Consider the following 22,428-nt stretch of genomic DNA (forward strand, 5'->3'; position numbering starts at 1 on the left):
GAACTGTTTCTGGCTCGAATCCTATTATCTAGTCTGATGGAGAGGCGAATTAAATCCTCGAGGGAAGCAGGCTCGTCGAGGGTTGCTAGTTCATCTTTAATATGTTCGTTTAGCGCCATGAAGAAGGCTCCCTTCAAGGCGCTTTGGTTCCATCCGGAAGCTGCCGCCTTAACCCGGAAGTTTATTGAAAAATCTGCCACCGATGAATTTCCTTGTTTAAGGCTGAAAAGAGCTCTGGAATCAATTGTTTGGTCAGTTTCCTGGTTGAAAACCTGGGAAAATTCAGCAATGAAGTCAGAAAAACGGCAATTTAAACTGTCGTCAGTGGCAAATCTTGCCTGAGCCCAGTCCAGGGCTCTTCCTGTTAACTGAGAAAGAATGAATGTTATCTTCTTGTGATCTGAGGAAAAACTGCCAGGAGAGTTCTGAAAAATCAACCGACACTGGAATAAAAATCCCTTGCAATCTTTCATGTTACCGGAGAATTTCTCTGGAAGACTAGGGCGGAACTCTGATGACGTCATAGGTTGTGACCTCGGAGGAGGGATTGGACCCGGAAATGGTTGTTGAATAGGTGCAGCATTAGCGCAATTCAGGAAGTTAGCACAATTCTGAAGCATTTGGTTATGTGTTCCAACTAGATGATATAACTCACGAAGCGTTTGGGATTGTCCTTGTAGAAGAGCATCCTGTTCTTCCAAACGACGATTGAGGTGATCTGCTGGGCCTTGAGTTTGGCCGCAGTGTTCAGTCATGATGGGTTCTCAGAAAGAGACCCAAAAATGCAGAACACCACTTAACGGACACAGGGATGAAAAGTTTAACAGTTTATTGAAGCTCAACACACAGAATGTACGGATGACTGGTTCGGGCCTGGGTTCTGGTTTCACCGGAGTCTGCGTGAGAGACAGAGCGGTTAATAACTGCTGATAGGATTAGGTTTCCAAGTGAACTCAGATTTGTACCTTGTGGGTTCTTGAGGTTCTCTTGGGAGAGTCACTGTTGGTTCTGGGGAGAAGTCTGTTAGCAGAATCCGCTAGCTGCTTCAGCGTCTCACGTCTAGCTTGATCAGACCTTGGGTTTGGTTCTTCAGCTCTAGTCCAGAGCTGCTTGGAGATTCTCAGTGGATCTTCAGGGTTTGGCTCAGAGGGTCGGCTCGGCAGGTTTACTCTTCCAGAGCTTTCACTGAGGAGGTACAGGTTTCCAACTGGAACAACACTGCGGCGTTGAGGCAAGGTCTGAAGACAGCTTATGTAGGATCCTCTGATGATGTTGACGAGCTGCAGCTGCGCAGGAGGCTCCCTCAGAGGATCCACAGCGGACTCTGCTGGAGAAGGATGGAATCCTCCCCAGCTCCCAACAATTGGTCTTCATGATGCTGGTTGTTCACTAATGTTCTTCAACAAACTCTACTAGGTTTCATTTTATCATAAGAAGCATCAAGATGAAGGGTCATTGCATTTTAGCACTATGAATGAATGAAAAAAGTCTGCTATTTGTGTAGAAGAGGATGTTATTTTTAGAAAACAGCATAAATCCACTCATGCTGAAGTTTTCAAGGGTATCTGAATGGATGCTGTGTGAACATAAGCAATTAAAAACAAACACATTGCTTCCTCCTGACCTTAAATCTAATGTTAGTCAGGAAAAAAGGTGTAAGGGTGAATATTAGGTGAAATATTTCTTGAGTTTGATCTGTGGTGTCCTGAACTGATGCATTTTAGCTCTTGGCCAAACAGCGAGTAGTGAGGGACCCTGTCGGTATTTAGTTGTTTCCCCATCCATCGCAGCCTTCTCCTCATCTCAGAAGTGAGTGATGCGGTATTGAAACCATATGCCAGCCAAAATTCCTCCTGGATACTCCCATCCCGTCCGATCCCTGCAGTCCTCCACTTGGCCATGGAGACATGGCTGTCACGAGGAGGGGGCTCCAAACCAAGCTTCCTGTGTAAGATCTAAATATTTACACTCCCAGTAGTGCCGAGTGGCGAGGCAGAGAGATCTTGATGTTTTGGGTTATGTAAAGTGCATATTTAACTGATTGTCGTCATTGGAGAATTTCTTTGAACAGATTTGCTCACGTATTCCTTATCGTCTTGATACAAACAGGGAAACAAAAGTAGACTAAAGGTTTTTTATTTACTTATGAAGTTATACTGACTCGGAGGCAAAAATGACAAAGTATGTGAAGTTGCATAACAACCCATTAGTTCAAAGTTGTTCCACTTATGCTCGGTAAGAAACCAGCAAATTCAACCTTCCACTTTGTTGTTTTTTACATTAGTTATGCCTTCGCAGACAGCCACTGAAGATGGTCTGAACAAACAGAAAACACAGCCAACAAACTATTTGCAGAGAGCAGCAGTGAAGCAGCACAAAGCCAACCTGTCCTACAAATACATCTGTTTACCGTGCAGATGCTAGAGTCATTAAACAGAGCAGGCGAAGCGAAGCAGAGGTAAATTGCCTACCAGGTAGCCAGCCAGGAGCTTCTATTTGCGGCGCTGATTCAGAGCCCAGTTTTTGGTACCAGGCGGCAAAAACGGACCAAGCTCTGCATAAGATTTCAACCGATTTGAGGTATGGATGTTAAACCTGTTACAATTCAGTTGTTTGCTTTAATCTGCAGCTTTGTGGCTGACATTAAAACATTGCAGGTCCTACAAGATGCACAAGTGTAATTTGCCCTTCCCTCGCTGTCAGGTCGATCAGGTGCATGTAATCTGGGATGTTGTTAAACTAAAAAAAAAAAAGTTGTCCCCAGGTACCCCTATGATCTGAATGATGAGTCATAACTCAATGTTAGATATTTAAACCCTGTATGGGGATTCTCTAAATAAGCTAAAGCTAGATGTGTCTGATTGATTGTAGGTTTCAGAGTTTTTTTCAGATGAATTTCATCATCCAAATTTAATATGGTTGCAAACTACTGAAAGGATTTCACTCGGGTTACCTTTAATAAAGGCTATTTTCCCAAATAAAGGCCAGATTTGTGAATTCCATGACTGAAATATGTCTTTCTATCAACTAATTCTCCTACCTGCTTTGTGGATTTCTGCTTCTCTAATTAGTAGGTGTTGTAGTAGGTGTTGCAACATGCCATTCAGTTTCCAAGTTTGAATGATTATTTAAACGTTTTTTAGTCAATGCATTTCTAAAGCTCTGGTAATTGCTCAATAACCTAACCCATCTTTAACCTTCTATGCCACTTTATCCCTGACCTGCCTGCTGTCAATTCTTCTAAGGCTTCCTTAACAGATTCCCTGACAGGGACAATAAAGTGTTTTCTGATCTATTCTAGCTGCATTAAGCATTTTTCAAGCTTATTTAAGAAACAAAAATCAACCTATTGGATCAAATAAGGACAGAATAGCTGGTTTCCAGTGGTAACACATTACTCACTAATTTTCCAATCAAAGGATTGCTTAGGTGAGTTGAGCGGGATTTTCTGCCATTAAGTCACAGTCCCTTCTGTTATTGCTGCCTGCAGGCGCCTCTCAGCTCCAACATTTTATTCAGCCTGGGCTTCTGAGTCCCCCGATGGTTCATCAGTCAAATTAGGCAGGGATCAAACCAATATTAAAAGCAGAGCCATTGAGCACCAGCTTTAGTCACACAATAAAGCCTCACAGCAGCAGCTTAGCTTTAGGCACCATACATTTGGATTACAATTACTCAGCAGGTGAAAGGTGGCTGTGCTATGGGCGGATTTCATTTGAAACGCTCGAAAAAGCTAACAAGATGAGGATTATCCTTTTGTCATTACATCATCTAGTTAGAGGAGCGAACTGGAGTTTAAGGATGAAGTCACCTGTCATAACAAACCCTCTGAATATTTAGCAGCCCTGTTCAGCATGATTATCCAATTTAAGGCGCCTTGAAGGAGAATCTGTGCAAATATAATTTTTTTTTTACAGGGAATTTTAAAGTCTGATCAGTGTACCTCCTTTATTATGTTTTCAGGTACAATTCATTTGGTTGCACCTTCATTAATTGTTCCTTCTCGGTACAATTAATGTCACTTTTGTGATCTCCTTAAAACAAAACACCATATGAATACATAAATGTGTAAAAGTTATTTTGCAAGGATCTAGACAGTATGAAAGCTAAATTTTACTGCATCCCTTTCATATTGTCAAGCACAAACATAACTCACTATAAATAAACATGCAACTTTTCGGAGCTTAAATGTGTGTCCAGACCCTCCCAGCACCAGAAATCACCTACATAAATCACAAAAGGAGGTATAAGATTCATCCTCCTTCAATCCTTAAGGGGAAGCTGTAGAGAAAATAAATCAAGGCCTGAGCTGCAGCTTCAGTCTAATAGAGGCTGATTACATAGAGACCCTGCAGGGGTTGAATTCAATTTATCAAGTACTTCAAAAGGAAATATTTTAACCAGATCAACCATATGCTGCAGGTTGGACATAATTCATGCATCCACAGAGGTTATTCTCAGGTCAGGTTTGTGTCTTTCTGCATTCACCGTCGCCATGTGTGATGAGATCTGTGAAGGGTTTATTACTGACCTGTTAGGCCCGGCCCTCTGGATCCATCCTGCGGCTGTGTGGATCGGTTGCGGTTCTGGTGCCGCCGTTTGCCCCCAGTAGAACGGGTTGAGCGGATGTGCACCTCGCTGACCTTGAAGAAGGCCACCATGAATGGTTGCTTCTCCAGTGCACCGTCCCGCCCTACGAGCCCCGCGTCTGTACAGCTGATGGTCTGCCCTGCTCGGAAAAGGAAGCAATAGTCAGATACATTTTACAGGCCTGTTTTGTTCATTGGAGCAGACTGACCCTTATATAGAGATAGAGCGATACATCCATCAGGTCATTTTTGTTATTTAGTGAGACTTGTGAATCATTAATTTTTACAGTATCATTTCTATCATGTAAATGGAGGAAGATAAACCATAATTGCCTTCAAGTTTGCCTTCAGCAGATCGGTTAGACTAATGTCAAAATAATTGGTAGCTGTATCAGTAGATCTCTTCTATTATGTTCTGTTTTTAATTGACATAATTAAAACCAATGGTGGGTAAAACATTTGAATCTTCACTGATCTTAAATCACTCTGGATGAAACCACAGGTTATAAAGCTCTTAAACTGTGGGTTTCTTACCGCTGCTGGTCTCTACGCTGACCTGCAGGCCCAGGTTATGCATCGGACTCATCACCCAGAGGTTGCTGGTCGCTGTGATGTCAAACTCCAACCATCCCTCCTCAGCAGCCCAAAGCCTGCGAGACTCAAGAAGGAACAGGTCTGCCTCCCTAAGGGTAAAAATAAAACAAAGAAACAAGGAAAGGTGAACCACTGTTTCAGTCTCAGCTTCTAACAGGTTTTCTGCATCCTTCACTTTTCCACTACATCAAGCCTGCTTTTTGTTCCTCCTTAAGAGAATTCTCTCCAGTACCTGAGGCTGCTGCCACCGCCATACTAATAACTGTTTTTTTCATCTAGTTATGTGTTTGAAATAATAATGCTGCCCCATGTGGGAGGGTTGCTGGGATTGGATCTTGGTCCAACTTGTCTCTACATGGAGTTTGTAGTCTGTGTGTTCATGTGAGGTTTCTCTCTGAGTACTCTGGCTTCCTCTGACATTCCAGTGCAATAAAAAAAAAATTGTACCCACGTCTCTGCTGTCTATAATCTGCTTTGTGTTCAGCAGGTGATCTCACTCTAACATCCAATTAAAAAAAAAATAATAATTCTGATGCTGTAAACTCATATTATTCATGGCAGCCTAGTGGTTGAGGCATAGAGCTTGGAAATCTGAGGTTCTAAATTCGATCCCCACTCCCACAGACTGCCACTCTGGGTCCCTCTGCAATACCCTTAACCCCACACTGCTTCCCGCGATGGCAGCCCACTGCTCCCCAAGGGGATGGGTTAAATGCAGAGGGAAAATTATCCAATGTGAGATTACTAAAGTTAAATTATTATTATAATCATTCCAATCAGATTAAATTGTTTCCCATAGATCTTTGAACAACCGGCCAAAGCAATCAGCAGAGTTGTTTATTAACTAGGTGCATTTACTTTGTAACAGTAACTAAGTAATGTTTTCAAGGATCTGCACTCTATTATAGTGGTTTTTACTTTGATTTTGTTAGATTAGAGAAATAAAATGTCACTTTTACTTCTTTACTTGAAATTATGAGAAACTGTTACTGTTACATTAATTTATCATTAATGTATTTATTTTATGTGGAATCAGCATGTGAACGGGAGAAGAAAACTGCTCTCTTGCTCCTGGTCCAAACTCTCACTGCTCGGTGGTTTTAACACACAACATTGGTTGTTTGACAAGTTTTTTAGTTATTTAAGTATTACTCTTTAAATACAGAAATGTTTATTTCTTGTATTTCTCTAGAGGGGGGGAGTAAGTTATTTACACTGTTACATTTCACTCATATTGTCCCAAAAGATTAAACTAAATGTTGACACTTATGTTTTTCTTTTACTCTAAGACAGAGTGGACACATTTCACTGAATTGTTTTCTCAGTTTCCAACCACTAAACCTCCACTATTTGCCCAAGGGAAGAGACCAACCTATTCTTAAGTACTACAGTACTAAGTACTTTTACTTTCCCAATTACTGTGAGCAATTTTCAGACCTTTACTGAAATACTTATCAGTGACGTTTCCTTTACAAAGTAATATTCTGATAAGGTATTTCTACCTTTGCTTTGATATATTTTGAGTACTTTATACACCATTAGCTCTTATCATAATTCAGTATTTACCAAAAAAACCTTTTTTGGTATAGGTTGGATTCTCTTTTATTGCAGACCTGGCCTTAATGTCCATCTTTCTGAGGGTTTGAGAAACATACGTGATTAGGATGCATGAAGCTGCATGTATGGAAACATCCAAAAAAAATAAAAAACAATCCACTAGAATTGGTTTCCAAGTTTGAAGACGTTTTGCTTCCCATCCAGCAAGCTTTTTCAATTCAAAATGTCAGGTATAGTCTTGAATTCCAGGTTTTTGCAGGTTTTTACAGTAGCTGGTAGCTACACCAGCGTACGGGAACATCATTTACTATACCTGTGTGCGAAGGATCCACAAGGAATGTGCCGCACGCGGGAACACATTTTTTCCCGAAGTTTTTAATGAGAAGCAAGAACAGAGGAGATGTAAGGAAAAGGCAGAGTGCGGGTGATAAGAGGGCCCGTCCTCCCACTGTCCCATTAGAAGCAGTAATAACACAGCAGCCTCTCTGTGGGACCGTCCTCCCAGAGACGACATCAAAGCTCCACAATCATCCAGGTGTTCGCAGAATGCCCCTGCAGTCATGTCTCTGCAGCCCCTCTTTATTGGTCTTTAATGAGAGTGTTTCTGACAGCTTCCGTATAACCCCCCCCCCCCCCCCCCACACACACACACACACAAACACAGACACAGTTTTCCTGATAGGGCTTTCGCTCCAGATGGGCCAGGATGCTGACGCTGCCGTTTAGTCGTCGTCACACAAAGATCATGTGACAGAAAGGCTCATCATCTGAGATTCAGGGAAACTTTGACCACAAACCAAAAAACAAAATCAGTTTATGTTTTTTTTTTTTTTATAAGGTTAAAGGAGCTTCTTTTCAGATATCTTGTTAGTTGCTTTTTCTTCTCTTATTTATTCAAAGTATGCACTCTATGTAAGCAAAGTAAAAAAAAATATCTATGTCTTTGTAAAAAAGGTATAATTTTAAATCTGACAAAACTTAAATATAAGCCAAGTTTCTTGAAACAGTGGCTCATTTTACCGCAATCATCTCATTTTTAAAGTTGGATTAGATTATTTACAGAGCTAACCACAAGTTAAACGCACTATGATGGGTGAAAAAATGGTTGATTAGTGGGCAGTGGTTGAAAACAAGCTGCCTTTTCTCATGTCAGATCTGCCACATTTTTGGCATGGTAATCTCTTTTGAAGCCAATCGAATGAAAAGAACAAAGGGTGTGGAGCTATTTAAATGCTCTATCATTAAAGCTCAGAGCCAAAAAAGAAGTTAGGACCGCGGGAAAAGTTAATATGCTTCCTGCAGATTTGGTGATTGCAAAATTACAGTTAAACTAAAAGCATGAAATTAGGAGTAAATCAAGTAACGGCCTGAAGGAAAATGATTTTTTACTTGCATTTTTTCCCACATTTAAGCCCAATTAGGTAACCAACAAACGAACTTTAAGACGAGAGTGAGTGTAGAGTTGTTAAATGTAATTAGGTGCCTATTCAATCACTAAGCTGTGAGGCCTCCAAAAAATCTCCCACATATAAATGATTGAACCTTCAGGGTGGGGGGAGACACACTGAATAGAGGTGGCTCTTTACAATTTATGAACATTTTCACACAGAAAAATATAATTGGTGTTTCTTTTTTCTTTTATTCTTTGTTTTGTTTAACATGGAAGAGTTTTTAAAATATATTTTGGGCTAAAGAAACCGCTCTAAAGATAAATGACAGCATAATTTCAAATATATCATAAATTCTCTTGATGTTGTTTGCCAGTGAGTTGACTTCCTGAAACACCAATCCTTTTTAGAAACCCTGTTTATCTGCCCCGCAGAGGTAAGGTAAATGTTTGACATGTATCAGCTGTGGTTATTTAGAAGATGGGCTGTTCTGAAGGCCAAGCTATTTCTGTTAAAAGGGGCTTTGCATTATAAACATGAGATGGAGCGCTGCTCTGCACACAGGAAACTTTAAAGCAGCAGAGCTTCCTTCAGAAAAAATTTTGTTGTAGTCACAGTTTCATGCTGATATCCTTTCAGTTTTGGAAAAAAAAACAGGCAGCACCTCTGCAAAAGTTTGTGCTGTATGTGTATTTCCATAATTCATATAATTAAGCATCAATGTAATTGTACTCCACTGAATCTTTTATGATTAATTAACAAAAATTAACTAGCAAAAATATACTGAAAAGGTTACATTGGTGCTAATAAAATTCAAATATGATCAAATTTATTTTGATGCTCTTAAACAAAATCATGAGTAAAACCTCTAAGACACCAATAGGAACAACAAGAGAGTTGATCGGAGAAGCAGCAGCGGTCTTTATGGAAGAATAGCTATATGAATGTGATATAAGAAGAAAAAGAACAGAGGTTATAGATAAAGGAATGCTGTTGCTCCAACAAAACCTACAAGCCATGAGAAAGCAGACATGTAAAGATAGAGACAAAAGAGACACATTTTGGGCAGATTCTATGCAGTGGCAGCATCATGCTGTGGGATTTCTTTTCTATAGCAGAGAAAGTTGGAAGGCTCAGATTTGACATAAATTTGAATGGATCAATAAATAGGAAGAATAGAAAATAAAGCTTGGTAGAGGCTGTAAAGTATTTAAGCCTGGGTTGGAGAATCAACTACATACATCAGAGCAACAATAGACTTGTTTGGATTAAAGCAAACATCTTTTTAGAAAATCATGTGTTTCTAACAATAATATAAAGTTTTAGAGGTGTGATGGCTCATGCAAGGCACTGAATGTTAAAAATTTTGCACACACATTCTGTTGTTTCACATAGAGCAGAAGTGATTTCAACCATTTATTATTGAAGCTCTCTGCATTGTTGCTTATTCTAACAGTAGCCTGTGGATAAGAAAAAAAAAACTTTGAATTGTATCAACGAGTTATAAAGGAGCCAAAGAAATTGAAGGTTTCTTTGTGTGTATGAGCTACCTGTCAGGGTGCTCCTTGACCACTTGGTAGACTTTGAGCAGGAAGGTCTCGTTGCGAAACACCTGGCTCACGCACTCCTTGTAAAGTCGAAACTCTGCTGCAGTGATGGCCTCGCCCTCTGGGATCTGTGACAGGTTGAACTTAAACTCCTTGTGGTGACGCCGGTCCAGGGAGAGCTCCCTGTCGTGCTCCACTGTGGGAACGGAAACACAGAAATAAACAAAACCTGTAGTTTACAACTCCTGCTCATCATCAACATTTCTTTTAGTAGCTTTACTCACAGTCCAGACAAGAGTCTACAAATAAAACCAAAGTATATATTGCAACATATTTACAAACAGGGATTTCCATTTAAACATGCAGTAGAGAATGATGAGGGGATATGATTTTCGCAGACGCTGCTCTGAGGTCGACCGCGGAAGTCTTTCATGCATGTAAAACATGTGATTTACACATGAACTCTAATAGGTTTTGAGGCTTTCTCTGCCCCAAAATAAATCCTGGCTATCATCAGTTTGAGCAAGTGCCTGCAACCTTTCTCAGCGCCAGCAAACCTAGAGACATCCTGCAACCACTTCTGACAATGTGAGAGGGAAAAAAAACACACCCTCCTGTGTCTCTAAGAGCAATATAGTCCATAATGACAACGTGTTCTGAAATGCAGTTGGTTGTTTTCATATTTGAAAGCCTTAATCCCTCAGCAGAGACGGTAAAGTTTACACAGTGGAAAGGAAATCTGAGTAAAAACAGGCATGTTGTGTACCTTTCTTGTTTACAGGAAGACTTGAAAAGGTCAACCCTACATCAAGTTAAACCCACATTAGAATGCTTTGACTGAGGAGGTTCTCATACGCTGCATCCCGCCGGAGACACAAACACGCTATCATCATCTCTAATCCAGCTTCCAATCAGTGCAGAGACATTCAGTAATCTGTGGTTTCCCCGCAACCGACTTTAACTGCAGACTCACAGAAAGCTGTTCCGCAAGCTCAGCTTTTCACCCAATAAAACTGGTTCTGAACAGTTTTGGGATTTCACACAGGGTCAGTGCTTTTTGGGATGCAGTTATGTCATTTTTTTTAGTGAGAAAGTGTGAATAAACTATACCACTCTGAGGCTGGAGGGCTTGGTTTTGTGTGACCAGGAGACTAAAAACACTGGGAAACTACTCACTCGGATCTGCGTGAAACCAACATCATCTGTTTACCAGGAGCCATAAAGCATCCTAATTAGATATGCTGGAGTCCATTTCTTCAGTGGAGGTTTGTGTGGTCGATTCTGTTGGCCAGACTGAGCAAACTACCCCAGCTGAAAGCAATACTTGGAAAACATTAAAGTGTCTTCCAGAGGAATTCACACCAGTGGGGATTTCTGACATTCTCACAAACTTAAATGGATTTTATTGGTTAATAGTACCAAACAGTGATGCAATGTTTTAGGATTAAAAATCTGACAAGAACAACAAGCAATTGTGTTTAACCTTAAATATATCTAATAGGTAAACAATCAACATGCGTAGGCTTATCTTAGTGCAAATACAGCTGCCTTGTAAAGGTCTTTAGAGAGTCTCTTGAGAACGTTGGTGAGCTAACCCTGCAGATCGCCCAAACAACGCCATTCCTAAGGTGAAGCAGGGAACTCTGAAAGAGTTAGTGGGGAGGTAGATTAATTTTACTGCAAAGGAAAATGAGATTGGAAATCTTTTTCAAAGCAGCAGAAGATTTGTGGCTGTGGTTAAGGGTGACTATCCAGTAGGGGAACAGCCCAAACATACAAGGGCTTCAATGGCATAGTTCATATCAAGGGTCTTCAATTCCAGTCCTCAAAGTGTGGTTTCCTACACCTTTAAGATGTGTCTCTGCTTCTACAAACCTGAATCAAATAGCTTATTACCTTCTCAGCATGTAGTCATGTTCTCCAAAGTCTTGCAAATGGCGTGGCATAATGGCAGAAACATATTTGAAGGGTGCTGGACACCGGACCCCAAAGACAGGAATTAAAGACTTATTACTTAGGTCATTGTATGTAATGTTTTAGACCGATTGAGAATCTGTGGTAAGATTGTTCAAAGACACTCAAAAGAATCACCAGATAGACAACAGATATGCATCTACAATTATTAAAATAACTGACCTTAAAGAACTGACAAAGGGAAGGGGAAGTGGCATGTGCAGGGGGGGCCTTGTGACCCAATTTTGGAAATAAAGGCACCTTCTACAGTGGTGAGGATGCGCTTTATTTGCCCCCTTTTTTCCTTTCTGCCCCTGCCCTACAATGTCTGTGCACGCCAATGGGAAGGAGATTATATACAAATGTTTATTTGTATATGTGAGACATTTTTCTTTCATTTCAAATCTTTAAGTTTTTAACATGATGAAATATGGAAAGGTTCTCATATACAGTTTCAGTCGCCATCCACCAAGGACAGATAACCGTCTTGCTGATACGGTCCCAGTCTTACAACACATAACATTTATAATGACACAGCTGAGACCCCAGTGAGAACATTTAAATTTGCACTTTGGCCAGACTTTTTAAAGTTTCTGGTAATTTTATGATGCAGAGACCCACCCTGTACGGACCAGTGACACGTTCTGCTCCCAGAACGTGTCACACAGGCTAAAACTGTGTACATGTGAAAACACTGGAACTAGTCAAGCTTTCAGAGAAGTGCCAAGCCTGCCTTGGACCCACACCCAGGAAGGTCAAAGCTCCCTCTCTCCTGAGGCATTTCCAACTCTCACGAACTTGGGCAAAGAACTGTAGACATGTCATTCAAACCTTTCATGCATAATGCATTTCTCCTTTGCTAAAAAACGTGGTCAAACCAAATTTTCATCACTGACACTTCTCAGTTTACGCCTGAGCAACGTCTGCCTCTCTTTTGCACTGCTAACGCTTTCCTTTGGAGCGCAGGAAACCACCAGTTGAGAATGAGATGTTATTCACATCAGCGTCACTGAGACTTCTATCAGATGTGACAGTGATCGTTTCATCATCTTACTCCAAAAGCTGCCCACACACATGCGCGCACACACACACGCGTCTTAGGGACTGTGTGTGATAACAGCTCAGGTCTTGTGTTGACGGGTAGATCGATCTACAAAGCCTGTGTGTGGAGACCTCAATCAGAGGTCATGCTATGCTAAATGACTTTACAAGACTCATTGTGCACCCTTGGGCTTGAATACAAACAGATTGAAATTTTATACTCCCCCTTTTAACATTCTGGGGCTCTCTGGCTAGAAAGCACTGATAAGCTCTGGCCTTGTGAGAAGAGTTTCTATAGATTCATCTTACTGTCAATGTGACTGTTTAAAACTGGACAGAAATGTAACAAAAATCCAAACAAACTATTATAATCATAATCTGGTCTGATGTATGGGAGCTGGTTAAAAAAGCTCCTACCGATAGCACTGCATTGATTGCAGTCTTTGTAACATTCACCACGATGGACTGGCGACCTGTCCAGGGTGTACCCGCCTCTCGCCCGTAGAGAGCTGGAGATATGCACCAGCACCCCTTGCAACCCCAGCAGGGATAAAGCGTGAAGGATAATGGATGGATGGAACATGCACCTATGCATCATCTCCTGCTTATAAAAGTACACTGCCAATCAGCTGGCTGATAGAAGGGACACTTTTTATAACTTTTAAAAGAATGACTAGGAATAGTTGTGATTAGAAAGCAACAGACTGACTAGGAAGCAAAAAGAGGACGACCTCTCACTCTTAGTAAGTTAAAGGGAATGCATCATGCAAATTCCTATTTTTTAGCTCTTAAAGGTTCTATGTCATGCTTTATTTAGTCTTGGTCAAATATTATCTTTGGCACCAAGGAGTATTAATTTTATATGAAATATTAAGACAAAGTCCAAGACCTCTCCCAGATTAAAAAACACACATTATCGTGACCCAAGACTATATCTATATTTTAAGAGCAGATTTTATGAGAAGAAGAACATCACTCAATGGAGAAAGTGGGCTTGTTTACTGTACAGGTGCACCACATTTAATAATTATGTAATTAATTATGTAATAATCCGACACTCATTTTTCTGGGACAGGGAGGGTGCTCAATGAACTCCATTTGATTTTAAAGAAACCACACAAAAATGCAGCCTTGACTGCACTCTATATTGCTTATAGTGGTGACAAAAGCAAGAGCTCCAGAGCACAGAGACGAACCAAAATAAATATTCAAGCAAAGAAGGAAGAACCTGTAGCTGGCACTATTTCCCCGATAAGGCCACTTAACTAAGCTGAGTCGACTCACTTTTGGAAGACTTGTAAGTTGAACCCCCTCTCCTTGTGGGAGGTGGGGACCTGCATGGCCGTGTGTGCATGTAAATCTGGCATCTTATAAGCTTAGTAGAGCATGCTGTGGTTAGCATTAATAGCTGGATTAGACCCCTCCGATAAAAACAAGACAGACTATATATATGTCAGTACTGGGCATTTACCATTAACCAATAATAATGATACAGTTTTAACCAATAGAAGTTGTATTTAGCAACCAATGGTGATTCCAACTAACATTAAGGCTCCTATTTTGGTCAAAGTCACCAATTTGTATTGGTTATAGATTTTAACCAATATAGATTGGTTAAAAAAAAACGTACATTGTTAGATTGTTTTTTTTGACCAAAAGATTGGTTGGACACATGACTACCAACCAGATTGTTCAAATTCAATCAATTTTGTCGCTGTATTGACCAATCTGTTTTTTTGGGTGTATTATAGTAACCAACCCAAGTATGTCTGATAGAAAGTGTTCAATACTCTATGATGGCTTCACTTTTCAACATGCATTGCAATTACACTGGCTGTAATATTTGAGACATGAAGTTCAAGGCGCCATGTTCATCTTCTGCTGGTAAATAAACCTTTATTTAAGTGTTTAAGATAATGTTAGCATAACAGTGAGTACTGACACTGATTCGAAGGTACTGGGCATCAATATTGTATCATTTCAAATATGAATGGTACACATTCCTACCCATGATGTGGCCTAAAGATACCTAGTGCACTGCAAAAACCATCTAAAAATGAGAACAAATGTCTTAAATTAAGTATATTAACCATTAATTTGAGTACGTAAATAAGATAATTGGCCAATGGAACGAGTATTTCTAGTCTTAAAATAGGATAATTAGAAAATATGTACCTGAAATAAGACAATGCAATTGTTTTCTTATTTTAAATGTAAATCGTCTTGTTCCATTGGCAAAATGTCTCAATTACCTCCTCAATTCAAGAAAAAATGCACTTATTGCAAGAAAAAACTACTTATTTAGATTTCAATTTTTTGCAGTGTGATATCATCATCTTTTAGAATTTCCTAAATGTTTTAAAGGCAAAGTAATTTTAATGTCAGGAAACTTTTGAGTTTGTAGAAAGTGTTAAAAAATGTTTTTAAATATTTCTTCCTTTTTGATTCTCGCATTGATCAAACAGAAATAAAAGTATGTGTGGGGACTGGCGGCCTAGTGCTTTAGCGCATTGCGCTTGAGTTTCAGGGGTTCTGAGTTCAAGCCCAAATCCCACAGACTGCCACTCTGGGTCCCTGAGCGAAGACCCATAACCCCAAACTGCTCCCCAAAGGGGACGGGTTAAACGCAGAGAGTTAATTTCGTTGCTCTGTACTTGTGACAGTTTAATAACAATAAAAGCTGAAAAAAACAAAGTATAATCCTAAAGGATAAAAATAGAAATAGCTTAATATGGTTTAGAAAAATGTGTTATTTTTCTTTGGCTGTAAAGCAAATGGCAAAATGTGGTTTAAACTGTACTATTATTAGGTAAGTTGTCTGTACAGACTATGCAAAAACAAAAAAAGGACATGAAGGCATGAATTATACCATCTCAAAATTATTTGGTATGAAACCTCAATTCACTGACGCAAAGGAAAACCTTTGAGATGCAGTCCGTCAAAGGCAAATATTCGGTGTTTGCTACCACATACCGGGTGAGATGGATCTTTTCATAACTGACAAGTCCTGGGAAATCATTTGTCTCAAAAAAAGCAAGCATAAGTCAAACAAAATCAAAAAGGAGGATTTATGATCCCCTAATGAAGATATCATAACAGTTACTTTAAATTTCCTGAACACATCAACAAATTTTCTGGTAATTACAGAGAAATAGTTTTATTTATTTATTTTTTTAACTCAATCCAAAGGGGAAAACTGTCTTCCCTTGAATGAAAAATGTGTATGCAGATTTCATTAAGGCTTAATGAAATCCACAGGACACGTTCCTTTAACGATTACTTTCCACTAAAGCTGAACGAAGCCTCCAGACACTCTGAGCTCACTAAAGAACTCACCGGTCTGCTCATCAATCAATCATTTTGTTAATTTCTGAAAAGGGAGTCTTTCTAAGCAGACAAACAATTAAAACTAAAAAATACAAACACACACTGTGTCTCCCATCTCACATTATGGTGGGTTTTTATCACTGCTGCACTGTGCGAAGCAGCCTGGGAGCCGAAGCCTTCCTGGATAAGTAGCATTCCAGCTGTTTCTCCGCCTTCTCAGCTTGAATTTCGATTAAAATCCACTGAGGGTTCGCATTTAAAATCAAAAGGAAGTCTTCACACGGTGCGTGCAGGGAGCGTAACCTATGTGCTAACCCACCGTGACGTGAGTTTTAAGACAGGAACACACAAAAGGGAAAAAGGGACCATGGTTTCAGGATGATCCAGGGAGGAGTTCACTGAAATAAACTAAACACGTCACAAACAGAGTAATTATACCGATTCGTCAAAATACATGAATTATAGAGTTCAGTGAAACATTTAAATATTTTGCCTTTCATTTTCAACACCATGAAGGCAATAAGTGGCAGCCAGGCCAACCATGAAAACTGGCACCATCAGGGGAATTTCTTATGATTCATTTCAACATGAGTGATATCATCTGCTATGCGAGGGTCAGAGCGACATACGGGAAGAAAAGCAAACTAAAAGGATAAGTGAGTAAGAAAATGAAAGCAAGCAGAGATGCCTTCTTGATAAGGACAAGAAAAAAAGAGAAAACACATGTTGGGAAAAGAGGATGCTTTAAACTGGGTCTTAGAAGGGGCAAACGAGGAAGGAGAGGAGAGTCTCTCTGGGCTGCAGTAGGAAAGAAGAGCACAAGAGATAGTTGCTGACAGGAAGAGAGTGAGTTGGAGGATTTGCAGATTCCCTTGGACATTTTGACAGTAGCTGTTCTCTCGTTTCCACCTGCGCAACATCTGGCTCTGCCGTCTGCTCTGCTGCTGCTGTAGGTATCATAGCTACCCACACACACATCCACACACACGGTGCAAGGAAGAGTCTGAGAAACGCTGCGTTTCCATATGCCTCCTATTAACAACCTACATGTAAAGATTTATTAGCTGAAAATATCAATGATTTAAAAGCTCATTAGATCATATTATTAATCCTAAAATGTCATTTTAATCTATATCAGCAGCCACCAACTTATTTATTTGGCCTTTATTTACCCAGAATGCGGCTTCATACATATATTAATATAAAAAAATACACTAGAAAACACAAGTCAGAGTCAACAAAACAGCTGCAATGTCCAGAGTAGCAGCTACAATCTTCACAGGTCGTTACATGAGCTTTCAACTATTCTGGAGACTAAAGCCGAAGATCAGTCCATGACCAACGTGAAAATAATAAATTAACATAGTCATACCAAGAGTTAATTTGATTTTTTTTTTAACAACTATGTACTCTAAAGAATAGTAAAATAAAGAAACAAGTTGGTTTTATTGCGAAAGCTTAATTGTTTACACAGATTAATCTCTAACCAGTTGTGATTTTTCTTAGATCAGAAAACAGCCAAAACCAAAAAAATCTGTCTCATATCAAGAATTGGCTAAGGGACTAAATTCACCATTGGAGTTAGCACTACCAGCTCACAATGACAACAGCTTTCAGTCTGGGTGATATTTTGGGTTAAGAAAGCTCTCATTTAGCAGCTTTCAGTATGAGGAAGGTTTAAGAAGCTATTTGTTAGAAAAATTCTTTTTTGCAGCCCATGTCAAGAAATGTTTTGTGGTTAATTCAGGCTAAAAAGAGCCCAAAACCGTAACAGAAAGGATTTATGGAGTACAGAAAATGTGGCCTGGTTTATCCTTTTGAGCCAGTTAGCAAGATTTTGGAAGGCTTGAGATAAAGACCTACATACCCCTACACATAATAGTAACTTACAAATATGCTGCTCTGACTTTATAAAACACACAAAGGACTTAACCTGTTAACTCTGATTTCTTAAATACCATTAAACCCATATTTAACAGCATTTGGTCTCTAACACATACTGTAAGAAGATGTCCCAATATAAACGTTTCTTCGCTGAATAAGAGGATGGTGATAACATTATGCTATAGCTCTTAATGGTTCCATATTATGCAAAATTCACTTTATAAACATTTTGTAGCAGTCATATGTGTCCTGAAGCCTTTGTATGAGGCTTACAAATGAAAAAAAAATTAATCTCCCCTCGCTCAATACCTTTCTTCACCTCAATGAGGGCTGTTTGAAAAGCATTCCCCTTATGATGTCATCAGGGGAAATAAGCTGTCCAGAGCGGTCTGTAGAAGCCCATCGGTCAAGCTCCGGCCTTCATCTAAAGCAGGCATGCCCAAAGTGGGTCCTCGAGGGCCACTGTGCTGCAGGTTTTAGCGGTTTTCCTTGATAGCTGATTCACAGGCTTTTGCTGAACGGCAATCATCAGGATCAGCTGAGCTGAAGATGGAAAACCTCTAAAACCTGCAGGACAGGGGCCCTTGAGGACCAACTTTGGGCATGCCTTATCTAAAGTATTATTTCGTGCTCTAATTTTAACAAACTTGTTAACAAACACTGGTTGTCATGGTTACTGTTTGTGGGGGTGCAGTGTTTGATAGAGGACGGCTGAATAAAGAGAGTTGGTAAAGCCTCTCTCAGGTTAGGCAATCTGAGAGGAATTTTGCTGTAAAAACGGCTAAAACATACTGGAGGCCTTATTGTTAATATTTTTTATTTTTAAATGTAGAATAATATGGGGCCCTTCGAACAGATGGGGAAATGCTAATGCTAAAACAGACCATTTTAATGTTTTTTTTTTTTTTATTCAGCACATCTCCACAACAAAGTAGAGGAAACAAAGTGAAACTTCTGCCAAAGACGTTATCTGTAAAATGAGAAGCAAACTCTCTATGAGTAGATGAAAGCCACAAATTCTAAAACGTTTAAAATGGAAAGTACCAGATAGGTCCAATTAAAAATAACAATGTGGAAAACAAAGAAGAAGTAGAAAAAAAAACACTAAGGAGAAAAATGCTGAGCATACCTCCCTTTGGTTAGTGGTCAGCTCATTTCTAATGGTGCTCAGCCAATTCCTCGGAAGGATAACTGAATCAAAACCACCCCCTGTGTTATGATACAGTATAACAGAGTCTAATTCAATATATACCCTACACTGTAATTTGTTTCAGCAACCAAAGCCAACTATGCTCAAAGGTTAAAACCATTCATAACACGATTCGCTGAATCAGATCATTTCAACTTTAGACAATAGACTTTTCAACACAGATACTCTCATGATTTCACAGACATTCTATAAATCACTAAAAAACATATTACACATGTGCTTTGATTAGCTTTTCACAAACAAACATAAACAGCTCATTATCTAGTAAAGAAAATAGGAAAATTCATGTTCAGAAAATTATTGGTTATTTTTATTATCATTATTGAAGCTCCTAAAAATCTCTTGAAAATAAATAAAACTGAAGCATTTTTCATGTTTTAATTTTATTGGGGTTTCCAGGAGCTCATTGTTAGAGAATCATAAGAAAGGGACAAATTTTGAGGTCGCCAAGTCCTTATCAAATCATTTGACACCATCAATATGCCAAGCTATTCTTTGGGAAATATGCTGGTGAAGATTCTCAGTCATCCAGGTCATAGTTAATGCAAAAAAAAAAATTAAAAAAACAAATCACTGGTCTTTGTTTCCAAATTTGAAGATGTTTCGCTTCCCAATAACATATTTATTTATATCCCAATAAAATATCGTTGAGTCCAAGGTTTTTTACAGTAGCCCATCAAAATCTTGTTTATTTTTGAAAACATGCAAATTGCAGGCTAAAAAAAGAAGCCCACCATTCCAAATAGGTGGACCCGTTCGTCCGTTTCACTTTGCATGTTTTCAAAACAAAAACAAGGTTTTGTGTGTGACGAAAATGCAGCAAACCAGAGGAATTAACATTTGGCAGAACGTGTTTCCTCGGTCACCAGGCCTCTGTTACACCTGCTGCCGAATTCAAGCAAGCCCGAAACTGATGCAGACTCTGTATTTAAGGGCTGAATGTTCCACTGGCCCTACTCGCTACGTGATTCGGGGTGGCACTTAATGTGGCGGACCCTCAGCGGGGAACGTGCAAACCAAGGGTTAGTGCTTAGGGGCTGGTTTGGGATTGGGAAAGTGACTAATTTATTCTCAGGTTGCGTGGAACATTAACTACAAATATGAAGAGACAGATTGTTTCCACAAACTAAATGTAAAAACTGATAGAACTGGTTTCACCCACAATGTATGAGTAGACTTTTCCATAATTGCTAAGTGACTCAAACATCTTTCCAGGGTGTAATATTAACCATGAAACAAGATTTGTCTCTGTCATGAAAAGTTTTATAAGTAGTGGGTAATAATCTTAAGCTGAAGAGAGCGTTTATTACATCTGTCAGTCTTTCCTTAAAGGTCCAGTTTATATTAATTCAAGCTGTGTATTTTTATTCTCCGACAGCGGCAGACATGTGAAACTGGTCAGCCCCTTTCATGTCATCTTCTTAGCCGCACTAAATGCGAATAAGAAGAGACAGTTTTTTGCCACAAGTCATTTTTACAGACTAATGCAAGAATGGTCAAATATCCTTTCATACATCAAGTTGCCTCATGCCAGTCAGTGGTCAAAGCAGGTCGTTGGGTTTCACTGCCTCTGAATATAAGCTTTCATTTTAAAGGAAAGCCTATCCTGTAATGCATATATGGAAAACCAAGGGTCTACTGTGTCCCTTATTCTTCATTCAACATAGGAAATTATTCCTAACATCTGGTTTAGTGAAACATACACTATATTGCCAAAAGTATTTGCTCACCCATCCAAATTATTGGAATCAGGTGTTCCAATCACTTCCATGTCCACAGGTGTATAAATTCAAGCACCTAGGCATGCAGACTGTTTTTACAAACATTTGTGAAAGAATGGGTCGCTCTCAGGAGCTCAGTGAATTCCAGCGTGGAACTGTGATAGGATGCCACCTGTGCAACAAATCCAGTCGTGAAATTTCCTCGCTCCTAAATATTCCACAGTCAACTGTCAGCTGTATTATAAGAAAATGGAAGTGTTTGGGAACGACAGCAACTCAGCCACGAAGTGGTAGGCCACGTAAACTGACGGAGCGGGGTCAGCGGATGCTGACGCGCATAGTGCGAAGAGGTCGCCAACTTTCTGCAGAGTCAATCACTACAGACCTCCAAACTTAATGTGGCCTTCAGATTAGCTCAAGAACAGTGCGCAGAGAGCTTCATGGAATGGGTTTCCATGGTCGAGCAGCTGCATCCAAGCCATACATCACCAAGTGCAATGCAAAGCGTCGGATGCGGTGGTGTAAAGCACGCCGCCACTGGACTCTAGAGCAGTGGAGACGCGTTCTCTGGAGTGACGAATCGCGCTTCTCCATCTGGCAATCTGATGGACGGGTCTGGGTTTGGCGGTTGCCAGGAGAACGGTACTTGTCTGACTGCATTGTGCCAAGTGTAAAGTTTGGTGGAGGGGGGATTATGGTGTGGGGTTGTTTTTCAGGAGCTGGGCTTGGCCCCTTAGTTCCAGTGAAAGGAACTCTGAATGCTTCAGCATACCAAGACATTTTGGACAATTCCATGCTCCCAACTTTGTGGGAACAGTTTGGAGCTGGCCCCTTCCTCTTCCAACATGACTGTGCACCAGTGCACAAAGCAAGGTCCATAAAGACATGGATGACAGAGTCTGGTGTGGATGAACTTGACTGGCCTGCACAGAGTCCTGACCTCAACCCGATAGAACACCTTTGGGATGAATTAGAGCGGAGACTGAGAGCCAGGCCTTCTCGTCCAACATCAGTGTGCAACCTCACAAATGCGCTTCTGGAAGAATGGTCAAAAATTCCCATAAACACACTCCTAAACCTTGTGGACAGCCTTCCCAGAAGAGTTGAAGCTCTTCTAGCTGCAAAGGGTGGACCGATGTCATATTGAACCCTATGGATTAGGAACGGGATGTCACTTAAGCTCATATGTGAGTCAAGGCAGGTGAGCAAATACTTTTGGCAATATAGTGTATGAAGCAAAGGGAGATTTTTACTCTATATTGTTCTAAACTTCTGTTGTGATCCAACAATAAAAGTGGAGTGATTGGAATCCTTGGTTTTCTAGAATGAGCATTGTTACAAAATAAAAGCACCAAGATGCAGTCTATGACAAACCTTTTGCAGAGTGGTCTACAATACCTTGCAAAGTAATCAACCCCAATATACTTTCTCATTTTAAACCTCTACGTCTTTTAATGGTTTTTAATGTGATAGTAAAGCATAACTGGGAAGTGAAAGGATAAGGATGCATTGTGTTACAAATAATTTCAAAAAGTCAGTGTTCAGTCAGGATGGAAATGTTGGCGAACATGAAGTTTCAGTGTTCAGTTGACACTCAACGTGAACACAGATCACAGT

At 40.0% G+C, this 22,428-nt stretch overlaps 1 protein-coding gene across 1 annotated transcript in view; it reads right to left on the reverse strand.

Annotated features, from left to right (window-relative positions):
• The window catches only part of bmp6 (bone morphogenetic protein 6), a 70,345-nt gene that overhangs the window by 18,919 nt on the left and 28,998 nt on the right, over nt 1–22,428 (reverse strand). Inside the window, exons 2-4 of the mRNA XM_038305700.1 lie at nt 9,679–9,871; nt 5,124–5,272; nt 4,532–4,729 (exon numbers count right to left, since the gene is read on the reverse strand). Coding sequence (XP_038161628.1) covers nt 4,532–4,729; nt 5,124–5,272; nt 9,679–9,871 — 540 coding nt within the window. The remainder of the gene's footprint in view (nt 1–4,531; nt 4,730–5,123; nt 5,273–9,678; nt 9,872–22,428) is intronic.

This window comes from Cyprinodon tularosa, unplaced genomic scaffold (assembly GCF_016077235.1).
Source record: "Cyprinodon tularosa strain WSP-4 unplaced genomic scaffold, ASM1607723v1 ctg561, whole genome shotgun sequence".
NCBI classification, from domain to species: domain Eukaryota; kingdom Metazoa; phylum Chordata; class Actinopteri; order Cyprinodontiformes; family Cyprinodontidae; genus Cyprinodon; species Cyprinodon tularosa.